Consider the following 13,080-nt stretch of genomic DNA (forward strand, 5'->3'; position numbering starts at 1 on the left):
ATGGTGTTTGTTTTTCCATTCTTGTGGTACTTCACTTAGGAGAATGGTGTCCAGTTCCATCCAGACTATTGCAAAAGCTATTCATCTTTTTTTTTTTTTTTTTTTTTGGCTGAGTAGTACTCAGCCCTTAATTTATTTTTAAAAAAACACACCTTTGAAGTCAACCCGATGTGAGTTAGAACTCTGCTTTCAGTATTTAGCTGGGAGATTTGTACAAGTAACATATTTCTCTGAGTCTGTTTTCCCGTCTAGAGCATGTGGGAAATACCATCTAATCATAGGGTTCTTGTGAGAATTTTATCTACCTATCTACCTACCTACCTACCTACCTACCTACTTACCCACCCACCCACCCACCTTTTTATAGTGCTGGGGACTTAGTAGGTCCTTAGACCTCACACTGCCCACATCACTGTAACTGGTGGCTCTAGTTCTTCCTTCCCTCTTTCCACAAATAATTATTAAGAGCCTCTGATGGCTACATACCATCTCATTTAATTTTAATGTCTGTTATTTTAGTGAACTTTCGTTCCTCTGGCTTCTTCAGTGCTCCCACCATCCCTATGCCCTCTAGTTCCCCTCCAGCTCCCACTTCCCTTTCTGACCCCATCTCTGTTATTATTAAACAGGTCTGTACAATACCCTGAGCTTTAGCAGTAACTGTTGTATGCATGTAAGTCACATTCAGGTCCATTTCAGAGAATTTTCTGTAGGCTTTTGTGGAATTGGTTATAAACATTAGCCTATCACAAATTATTTTATTTAAGCAATAACGTGCCCTCCTTGGGTGGAGCACGCAACCCTAGCACTTGCACTTTATCGGTGTGCAAACCTAAGACTAACCTTGGAGCAGCGATTATCAATGCTATTACAATGGTTTGTTCTCATCCCACCTCTACCCTTTCTCTCTTTAGCCTTTTCCCACTGTCCCAAGGTCTCCTGACATCTTTTCCCAGGCATTGGATATAAATCTGCCACCTTTTCCATGCCATATGAACAAATGGAGATTTCAGGTAGTTTGGGGATTAGCCCTGCAAACTGTTTGATCCCTTCCCAGTCCTACCAAAGACCTCTCCCTGCTTTATTTCTCGGAACAGATAGACTAGAAGAGATTCTATCGCATCCAGCCAGCTTTTCTGCCACTTGGTCTGTGAATGCAATGCTCCTGTATCTGGCCTCATGTAACTTTTTTATGTTTGCATCTTTGTGTGACTCTTTGTGGCTAAGAAACTTGCAAGATATGACTCCACCTTGGGGGACAGTCAGTGAATAAGTTTTGCTTGTGTATTAAAAAGCTCACACACAAAAAAAATATCTCCATCCCAACAACAATACAATATCTACACATTCAATCAGATAGACCAGATAAGCCTCTCCTTGATGTTTTCTGCAGCAGTTAGGTAGAAGCTTTGAAATGGAGTTCTTTCATCCCCTCCAAAATAAATCTTTCATTTTTATGTGATTCTTTTTCCAAATCTGTTCTTTAAGAGGATTATATTTCTTTCTTTTTGTGATAGGAATGCATTAGCTTTTTCCTCCTTTAAATCCAAAGAATATTCTTTATCCTTCTCAAAGTAGAGAGGAAGAGTTGGATAAACAAGCGTATGGTTTGCTCGTACCTCAAAGTCCTATCTGTACATCTCCTATTCGCTCGAAAATTATTGCCCATTTTTCACATTGAAAATGTATTAGAAAGGTTTTATTATGGAATTTAAACCATGTGCTGCTTTTTCTTGTTGTGTTGTGCATAGGAGAATGAACATTCTAAAGGGAAAAACAAAAGCAAATGTGTTTGCATCACACCCTCTCAACTACAAACCTGACCACAAGTGTTTGCATCTGAATCACAGGAGAGAACTGCGAAAGCTCACTCAGTTTTTCCCACACACCATCTTGCATACTTAATTGCTTAATAGTAAAGGGCACACTTTTTATTTCGCTATATGCCATTGAAATCACTAGGCAGCTTTTAAATCATGCCAGGTGTTTCTAAATAAACTTAAAAGCCTTCATGACAAAAGAACTCTTTTTTCAGGAGCCTCAGCGTGTGGACCTTTATTCTTAGCTGTAACCTCTGAACCTTTTACTACCCCTCCCCATTTAAAGAGCTCATATTCTATTAACCTTCGTCTAGGAAGGACTGTAAAACGAAAACCACCCTTGTCCTGATTGCCCAGCTCCAGCTTATACATTTACATGCTAAGAGTGGCATGGAGTGAGGTGTCCTTGAACTTCTTAGGCCCCATTTCAGGTGCTCTTTTACTTAGTGTCTTCTTTTTCACATTGGTATAGTTTTTTTCCTTCTATCTAAGCATTATTTAATTGTATCCTTTATATAGCTGATTCTATTACCCTTTTCCTATAAAGCTTTTTGGTCTTGTTTTCTCTGCTGCTAATACATCAGCTATATTTCCCTTCTAACCATCACACATTACATTAGTATAGTTCCAGGTACCAATATTCATACTACAAGCACCTCTAATAGAAAAATGCATATTCTAAAAATATTAGTCTGTTTGGGGAAATATTTTTACTCCATACCTATTTTTTTCTTATTAAGCAATGACATTATTTTTGTTTTTAAAATCTTTATTTTTTACCTTTTTTTAAATTTCTAATTAATGCTTAGCTGGTGACAATCTTTTTGCCAAAGGCGAGATTTAGTAATTTCATTCCAAATCGAGCTTTACTTATAAATCTTTTAAGTTAAAATACCATCTTTATAACATCAGTCTATTTTCAGGTAACTCACTTAATAAAGAAACTTCTCAAATCAAGTGAGCACAATTCTGATTTGTTATATAATATGTATTTAGAATATATAACAAACTTTGTCATTTTATGAAATGTTTTTACAGTATCATTTATCTTCCACATCTACTCCATGAAATAGGCATTATTATCCCTACTTCTACAAAAACAGAAATGTGAATTTTGAAATCATTTGCATGTTGTTGCCTGGCAAATGCATTGCGGAATTGGTACCAAATCTATGTCTTCTGATTCTTAACCCTGAACTTGTTCCATGATATATCAGGCTACAGTTTGACTAAATTCTTGTGCATGTACTTTAATTCCAGGTGAATCTGGAAAATAATTAGTGGCCTGGGTATAAACATTTTCTTCATATAGAAACTTATTTCTGGTCTACATTAATTTTTCTTATGATTATTGATAAGATTTATATTTCTCGAGTTTTCTGATTTTGCTGAACTGTCCTTAATTTGTGGCTACTGTGCAACATCTTTTAGACCACTCTAGGCTTCTCCTAGCATTTACATGTATTCATATTCAAGACTAATCTGAAGTAGTAGCTGCATCTTTTACATGCATTTCATGGTGGGACCTTTTCTGTGGGCTGGAAGTGTATTCCTGACACATCCCAAATGGCTTATGTTCATCACTTTTGGTCCCCAAGCAGCTTAGAGATGTGCTCTGAGAAATCTTCCCTCATTTTTTCCTTCACAGGATTCTTCCTAACACGTTGACATGTGACATGTCCATTTCATCCTCCAATGTGATTGTTTTCATAAGTCGTTCTGCTAATGTTTCTTTAACAGTTAATAACCTCTCTAGAGAATAACTCAACTTTGTCACACATAAACCCAGCTAAAAATAATCTTTGCAGTCATGTGGTGACTTAATTATTTGAAAATGTTTTTGCTAGTTCCTTACCAACACACAGTATTTTTCATATATTAAAGCTGAAGGATCAACATTCTGATACTACTGTATCTGGATCATTGTTAGAAACTTAGATATAATACTGGTCTTCATTTTTATATGAATAGCTTTTGCAAGGTTTTGGCTTTTATTTAATGTCAAGTTAAATAACAGGCAATTCAAATATAGTAAACATCATACTATGTACATCTGTCTAGTTCAACATCAAAGAAAATTGATGAATGATTGATTTCTTCATAATATTGATCTTAACTATCAAAACTGTACTCTGAATATTCCTTAATTTTTCTCAGTAAGTCATTATGAATAACTGACTTGCTTTAAAAGTTTCTTAGAACTCTATTTTCTAATATCTTTTGAATTCATATATTTAACTAGAAGTAAAAATACTCCTTCTATTTACTTTTGAACACCACTTCAAAGTTCAACAGGGGGTTACTTACTGAGATTTGGCACATAATTTTTTTCATGGTTTTGTTGTCCTACAAGAAATCTCTGGTAAGTCTTATCTCTGTAGACAGAACTTTTTAAGTCATTCTACTATTTTAATTTTAGAGACTGTGTTCCAGCTTTTTCCAGATCTCTTGTCCCTAGGACCCTTATTTCTCCTGACCACTGTTTGTGTTGTGTAGATGAAATGGAAGCATGACCAGAGCTGCTTCCTTAATGTCATTTTGTTGTTGTTGCTCACATGCCAAGAAATGTTAAAGATAAAGAATAAAAAAAGCAAAGAACTGTCTGTCTGCCAGGGAATTTTTTCTTTTGATTTATTTATTTTTGGTAAGGAAGAAAAGCTTATTCAAACCAGCATGAGGAAAGAGAAAAACTTATCAGAAGAATGCAGAGATGTTTCCTAGAACTCAAAGGCAGAAAGTACAGCTGTGCCCCACAATGGGCTGGAACCACAAGACAGGCAGGAATGAAGGTTACCACTTTCTCTGCTTAGTGCTTCCTGAGCATAAAATGGCCACATATCCAGGCTGTACATCACTTCCAAGATGCACTGTTTCCATCCCACCTTACCAAGGGAGAATCTGATTGAGCTAAATAGGAGGTCTTTACCCTGATTTCAATCATCAGTGGCCCTAAGGCCTCGATTAAAGATGTTAACATTGAAGCTAAACTCCCCTCAAACACCCTGTAGAAGATTTAACAAATGTATGTCAAAATTTCTTTTGATATGTCTCTTTTTGAATATCTTTCAGATAAAATGTACAGGTACTCCGATGACTACATTCCCAGGTATGTTGAAATTGAGTCATATATTATGATTCCCAATAAGCAAAAGTAACAAATGCTACATTGCTCATAGATTTGGCTCAGGGATGTTGCAAGTGGGTTAAAATAAAAGGAAAAGTGAGTTCTAATTATTTTTACTCCCATCTGAAGAGTAGAAACTATAACATTATTATCTGTCCTAGTTATTTACACATTGTGAGTCAATGAGAGAGCTGCGTGAAGGATGAAATGAGATTCTATCCTGGCATCTAAAGAATTCTCATTAATTTCAAAAGCAGAGATCCTAGATTTTGATTCAGATCAGATTGTAAAGATGTAGTCTAATTATATATAGAATTGTGCTATACTTCAGAATCCAGAATAGAAAAAATCTGGCACTACCTAATAAGATATGTATACACACACATATATACAAGGATGCCTGGTGGTATGCTGTCTGTAAAGGTAATGTCAAGCAATAGGGAAATGTAGTAAACAGATACTCTAAAATAATGTGCAGTTATAGATATAACTTATTCTTTTTAAAACATGCTACTTGCAGAGAAATGTGTATAGTATCGTACTTTTTTAAGAGAGTTTATGGCATAAATCATAGCAGAGAAATTTCATTTTCTTGGACAGTATATTGTGACCCAGATGTGTCATTGTATTGGAGATTTCTGTTTTAGGAGTGAAAAAAAAAGAAAACTCTAAATAAAGAGAATTTCCTAGAGGGCTCTTCAAGACCTTTCTGAAATGGTAGACTGAAAGGTCTTTGAAAAACATAGAGCTTGTTCACTGGGTAGGAGAAGATTATAAGTCTTTTTGGCCTCTAAAAGTTCTTTTTAAAAAAATGTTCTCTATGAGAACAATTTCTCAGGCAGATTCAAGAATTAGGCTGTAGGCAGACACACATGTACTCTTAATTTTTAAGAGCAGTTATAAAAATAATCTCATGTTAAAGAATCCAATGTTAAGTCATTAGTTCATATCAAAAGTGATTCTTTTGTTTTTTTACAGAAAACAGCAGGACAGAAAATCCTATCTAACCATGTAGAAGAAGCTGATTAATTTGATGCTTTTCATTTGAAAGGCAATTAAGATGTAATGTGATAGAAAGTCTTGTGATTTGGTCACTTAGCTAAAGACTAGGTTGGTGATTTGGGGGTTAGGATGGGACAAGCCAGAAGGGAAAATTGGTAAAATACCCATCTCAAAACAATCAGGCTCTTAGCTCTAGGGCAAATGTAGAAAAGAGGCTGGTTCCTTTGTAACATTCATTCATTCAATAAATCTTCACTCAACAAACAGGCACTATGCTAGACAATTGCAAAACAAATTTGCTGATTACCAATCCCAAGGGAGGACGCCTATTACATGTAGGATAACAAGCAAGGATCATCACTACTCCAACCACCAGGGATAGCAGGCCAAACACTTCAGCCCACTGCATTTTGGACTGCACATCTTCTGCTTGAGTCTGGTGAAACAGAATACTCTCACACACAATGAAGTGAGTTTAGTATTTACAAATAAATGGCAAGGAACAATGAAAAGCCCAACCTTTATTAAGATCTGGTTCCCCAAGGTCAGAAAATCTTCCTTATCTGCATGTGTCCCACTTACACAGTGCTGAGGGACCCCAGAAAGCTGCCCACCGTGGGTTTTATACCCCAGGGGCAACACGACGTGCTTGGCTAAAGCATCGAAGGACTCCTGTTTCTTTTGGGACTGGAATAAAACCTGGACTGTTCCAGGCCATTCCTCTTTATCCCAGGATGTTGCATTTCTAGCACATTTTAGAGTTACAAGCAAGAAAGGGAGAAGAACTAGGCTGCCCAGGGAATTGTCCTGCAACAATAGAGGTACAAAAATGGAAAGACACAGATGTTTACTTCAAGGATTTAATAATGTATTTTAATCTTCATTTAGGCAAAATGTGAATATACAATGCAGTTTTTACCTATAAAAAGAGATTGGCATATTAATCCACAAGTTTATGTATATACTTCATAACTTACCTATTTCTCTCAATTATGTGGTTTAGGAAACAAAATCACTTTTGTGATGGGGGATGGAGGCTCCAGGAACAAAAAGTTACTTCCAGCCATTAAAATTTATAACATTAAAACAGAACAAGTGGAAATAAGGTCTTTCTTATGGGGTTGGAATTACTGATTCCTCTTCAGTAACAAAATGGTTTGTGGCTAGATAGAAAAGAAAGAAACTTTCATCACATCTCATCTTGCTTCTACTCAGTAGGAAAACCATGCTGGAAAGAAAAGAAATTGCTCCTCTGATCTGATCTTCCTGCTTCCCCAAATCCCTGCACTAGTATGTCAGAAACATGATCACTTTCAGGACAGCATAGCATCCAAATCTAACAGAAAGTCAAATACGCGCTTGCTGGTATTGACCCTTGGTCCACTTTATTTTTCGTTTAAAACAATTCTATATAACTCTTGACTTTTGATTTGTGTTAGGAAGATAATGCAGTGGGACTATAATGGACTTGAGATCCAGACAATTTTTTATTTTAAACAAACCCTTGCAATTAGATTTTTAGTCTTGGAAAGTGATAGAGCATTAATAAACTTCAGTTTTATCATCTGAAAAATACAGATTATAGGTCTTTATTTACAGAGTATAGTTAATACAAAAGCTCTGCTTTACTAGATGAAAATTAAGGTCTAAGAAAATTGCTGCCCATTCCAGTATGTTCAGCCCCTAATTTAGGAAAGCAGTTTAGGTTTACAATTATTTTAAGCTCGTCCTGACTTCTCAGTTTTCAGAGTCCCTGTCAAAAAGTTTAGGACTAATTCCCAGCAGCTTTTCATGGACTGCTTCTGGGTGGCACTAGAGGTGCTTTTATCATAAAACATTCTCTCAGTCCAGCTACTTTTATATCTTCCAGTGGTTCCTTGGATTTCTGGAGCTCTGCAGGGTGGAGATCCTCTTCATTTTTCTTCTTTGCTAAGGATACTAACCAAATTTAACTAGTGCTGTGGAGCAGAGCTTTCATCTCAATTGTTCTATTACCTGTTCTCAGGGTTGATCATCGTTATGACAATAGGACTCTTGGCTCTCTTTCCCTGACATCTCAGATGTCCCAGGGGGTGTGCAGGCCAGGCACTCATTATGACCATGGCCACATTGCCATCAATGTGTATTTGATTTAATGCACAAATAACCACAACAAGCCCCAACCCTGTGTGACTGCAAGAAGACCTATCCTTTTCCTAAGTATATCTGGGAATCCCTGAGAAGTGTTTACGTGTCCCATAAACCTTATTCTTGGCTGCCCCCTCATCACCGCTCACAGATTCTTCCCCATCCCTTTAGAAATCAGAAATCTCCATGCTGGTAGTTCTCTCCAGTCTCCTTCCCTCAAACTTTGGCAGAAGACCCTTCTTTTAAAAGGGCTCCAAAGCACTGGCAATATAAGCTCATTGTGCTTAACACACTTTACAAAGAAACCGGCATATCGGAGAGGGACTTGAACACTGATCAAGAGAATGAAAATTCAGTGTTAGATATCATGGCTCCAAGTATCCCTTCACGGTCCCATTGTAGAGAACACTACTGGATTCACTCCACAGCCTCCAGCCCCACAAAATATTGCTGTGGATTACAATCTTCTTATGGATCAGAGTTCTATTACTGGTGTCCCCCACCCCAAGTTCAAGACACCTACACGCATATCACAGGCCATGCCAAAGAAAGCAAGAATGTAGTATTCAAATACTCAAAAATGCATTGCTCTAACAACTTTCCCTTTTCTCTCCTGAATCATTACTGTTTCTGTCCCTTTTGTCTTATTCCCATCAACATAAAAACAGACTATATTGTCCATATCTTTAATAAAAAAAAAAAAAAAAACACTTCTTTGATCCTAGATTGCCCTATAGCTACCTCTCCATTGCTCTGCCCCTTTATGGCAAAACCTGAAAGATCCATTTACATTCTATGTTTGCTGGCTTCTCTTCCTCCTCTTTCTTCAACCTACTCTACACTCAGTCTTCTGTCCTCACTAATCCACTGACTTAGCTCATGTCAAGGTTGCCAATAAACTTCACATGGTCAAATCTCAGTCTCATCTCTCTGGGTCCACCTGCAGCAGCCGACACACTGGCACTCTACCTGAAACACTCGCTTCTCTGGGCTCTGAGCTGCTCCCCTTTGGTTTCCCTTTTCTCTTAGCAGCATCTACTACTTTGCTGGTTCCTGACTTAAACATCAGAGTGCCCAGGGCTTATCTAGTGAACCCCTCCTCTATCTACACTCATTCCATAAATAATTTCATCCTCTCTCATGGTTTTAAGTAACATTCATATGCCGACAGAGCCCAAACTTACATTCTGCCTATTCAAAGAAATGCCTATTAAACAAATAAAGTTAACGATTACCAAAGCCAACTTCTGATAGACCCCTCAGCTTGCTCTTTCCTCAATCTGTCAATTTTACAGCCCCTTAAAAGTTTCATTTAATTTTGTAGAAATGTCTTTCATTTTTATTGGATGTTGGAATCCTATATTTATATCATAGAATTTGGGAGCTGAAATGAACAATAGGAATCAGCTAGTTTAATATTCTTATTTTATAAATAAGACAATTACAAGTTAGAGAACTTAAATCCAAGGTCATCCAGGTAGAATAATGATTTTTTAAAAGCACTGAATTTAGTTATTTAAAATGACCCTGATCATAAAGAATGAGGATTTTTTTTTAAAAAAGGACCTAATAAATAAAACACAAATAACAATTTAAAGACTAGAAAAAATATAAATAAAAGCACAAAATTTGGATCATAGTAAAAGATATAATTAGTCCTGTTAAAAAAAATTTTGTAGTATTAGTAACTGTACTTACTGGTTAGAGGATCATTTCATATATGTTCAGAACAATGGAGAGTTTGATCTGACCCAAAACTCAGAGGTGCACTAGCCTCTCAGATGAGCTCAATTATTAATTCATTTTTAAAAGTTATTAATTTTCCACATAAAACATGGGCAAACATTTGTTCTTTAAGTTTCTTACATATTTGCGATAGGCTAGAGTTATTTGGCATTGCTAAGTAAAAATACATCTTTAAATTTGTTAGTTAAACTATTATTCAGAAACAATTGCCTATTTGAGATGATTAATCATTTGAGACCTGCCTATAGACACAGGGCACTGCATTATAAATCACATCTTATTTTCATTCATAGCGAATGAAACAATATTCATTTTTTGGACATGATTTATCATTTGCAGGTTGTATCTGCTATCTATGTGGGCTAAGAGAATGGATGGATTGTCTTATTAAAAATTCTTCACCTTTTGCTATTATATTCTCTGCATAGCCAGAGAAAAATCATGAGCAGAAACAACTCTTTATCCTAATACTAAGCTGTATTGAATTACCAGATGGAAAGAAAGGTTATGGATGATTCCTTTGTTATCAGATAAGTGAAATACATGCTAGCATCTGGGCTTTTCAAGCCATTTTATACAGGAATTATTTGAACTGTTGTTTTAACTACACTGACTTACCATTTATATCTACTGTGTCTTCTTTCAGAAGCATGGGGAGTAATACAGGTGTTATTCCTTGAGATAAGATTTATTTTTTCTTTTGATGCAATTCCCTCCAGCTCTCAGTGACATGTGATCTCAAAGTTAAAGCAGTTGGCACTACTTTATGAAATGCCATTCTCACTGCCTGACATGTTCCTCTGTTCCCACCCTGCCATTATGAAAGCTGGTCACCAGGGCCATCATCAATGATAGGATGACATTGGTAGGATGACAATCTAGTGACAATTGTAGGATATCTACTATAATCCTAATAGCATTATTCACATGAGGCTGGCAGGAAATTTAATCAACTAGCAAGAAGCAAACAGCTGTGTATTCTCATCAGTTCTCTTGACTGGAGGGTAACAGGTGGGGATGGAGACAAAACTATGGTCCCTGTATAGTCTCCTAGACTATATTCCTATATATAGCCTTTGAATTGTATCACCCTCTGCAAGACTTCCTCACAATGTGAACAGAGCACAGGGCCTTAGGACCAAACTTGCATTACAATCCTAGTACTGCCAGTTAGTGTGTGTCTTTGGACAATTTAATTAACCTCATTGAGTTCCAGATTCCTTATATGCAAAATAGAAATAAAAATATGCATCTCATAGTATTGTCCTGAGGGTTGAATGAGCACTGGTACAGAGAAAAAATTTCATAACTGGTTATTTCTGTTATCACACACACCCCTGGGAAAAATAAATGAATCTATTTGATGCTTAAGCTTCTGCATAATGTGGGGAATGATACTATTTTTGCAGAAATTCCCTGGGCCTTTGATGTAATGTATGTAAAACACATAACCCAGCATCTGGACATAACAAGTGATCAATCATTTTATTATATCTGTCACCTTGAGTGTGCAATATTTATTTAGTAAACAGTTTCAGGACTGTTCAAAGTGATACTCTGGGTGAATAAAGAGGCAGTCCATGGTATAGTTAAGAGCACTGATAAACCTAGGTTCAAGTCCCAGCTCTGCTATTTCCTAGTCTTGTGACCTTAAGTTATATAACTTCTGCGCCTCAGATTCCTTATTTGTAAAATGGGAATGATATAGTGTATACCTGTTGGAATTGTGAGAATTAAATGGACAAATACATGAAATACACTGGAAATAGCACTTCACACAGTGAGTACTAAATAAGTATTTGCTATTATTCTTTCAAAGAAAGTCCAAAAGCCAACTTTTTAAATTTACACACACATGTGCACACACCTGCATGTATTTGCTCAGTTGCACAAGATCACATCTACCTTGGTTGGTTGAGGTTGAAAAAAACCATGCAATAGTTCACTCAACATTGAATTTAACTGAGAAATTAGTTATGAACTGTGTGTAAAGTGGACTCTAATAAGGTAATTTATTTTTCCTTGTTATAGGGTTGATGAGTATTATAATGAAGACGACATACCAATTTATGGTAATTTAGATAATATGACTTCAGGTAAGTTATATTTTTCATAAATTAAATTTATAAATAAGTAAATCTCACTTAATTCCACAAAGTACTTTAAGTGATACTTTTTCAAAATCATAATCACATTTAAATATCCTAGCAGTCACCATAAATTCAAGTATATTTTGTATATTATTTAGGCTACATTTCCAAAGCTACATATTGTAAATTGTATTGCAATATTCAGTGTAAATCAACATCCTGTTTTTCTGTATTTTCTTCATGTTGCTCTAATAGTAACAAGAATACAGGAAGACTCTGTTACTGTGAATTTTGACACACATAGAATTCTATGAAATAAAGCTATTTCTAGAAAAAGGGCCATAGAAACAGTGCTTTGTACTCTGCATACAAAAGGGAATCTACAGTGAATAATCTAGAACAATGAACACTTTCTCTGATTTCTCATGTTTTAATCAAAGAACCTAGGGCTGGATTGATCTCAGGTTGAAGGAGAAAGCTAAATCATTGCCAAGTGGTTTATATGTTTTTTGTTCTTATATGACAAATGCTCTTTAATTCCTGGCATCCCTTCTTACTTAATACCATCACAACCACCTAAAAACAAAACACTCATAATTCTCCAAAATAGACAACCTTGGTCTAATCCCAGAGCTCTGATGAGAGAAGCTATCATCCTTTCCCTGTAAGTACTCATTCAATTCATCATGGGAGACTCAAGGGTTAATTTTTGTTGCTCTCCAAATTTCAAAAACAGATGCCCAGTAATGTACTAAATTTATCTAATATCTGTAGATCAGAAGAATATGGGATTCTCCCAAAGGTAGGAAAATGTAAATTTTATTTTATATGATTTTAAGAATTTATTTAATTTTATCTTTCCCTCCATTGTAATGTGTCCTCTGATCTCTAAGGAATCTAGTATTAAAAATAATTTGTCTTCCTGTTTCACATTGCAGAATTGTGGCACCCATCTGTAATATATGAGAACTTAAATTCTTATGCAATATGGTGGCTCAAAGTCCACTGTGTTTGTGGTTTCCACTCCCACAGATTCCAATTTAGCAGTTCCAGACAAGAGCTTAGGAATCTGCTACTTAATATCCCAGGTGGTTCTGATGTAGATTTTCCATAGACCGTGGTTTGAGAAACATCACTTTATGTACCCTTTCTCTGTGTTGCTTTTCAAAAA

The 13,080-nt window shown here is 36.0% G+C and overlaps 1 protein-coding gene across 1 annotated transcript in view; it reads left to right on the forward strand.

The window, feature by feature from the left end:
• Nucleotides 1-13,080, forward strand: part of TRAT1 (T cell receptor associated transmembrane adaptor 1) — a 31,708-nt gene that overhangs the window by 10,655 nt on the left and 7,973 nt on the right. The window contains exons 3-4 of the mRNA XM_012777208.2: nucleotides 4,890-4,926; nucleotides 11,851-11,915. Coding sequence (XP_012632662.1) covers nucleotides 4,890-4,926; nucleotides 11,851-11,915 — 102 coding nt within the window. The remainder of the gene's footprint in view (nucleotides 1-4,889; nucleotides 4,927-11,850; nucleotides 11,916-13,080) is intronic.

This window comes from Microcebus murinus, chromosome 1 (assembly GCF_040939455.1).
Source record: "Microcebus murinus isolate Inina chromosome 1, M.murinus_Inina_mat1.0, whole genome shotgun sequence".
NCBI lineage: Eukaryota > Metazoa > Chordata > Mammalia > Primates > Cheirogaleidae > Microcebus > Microcebus murinus.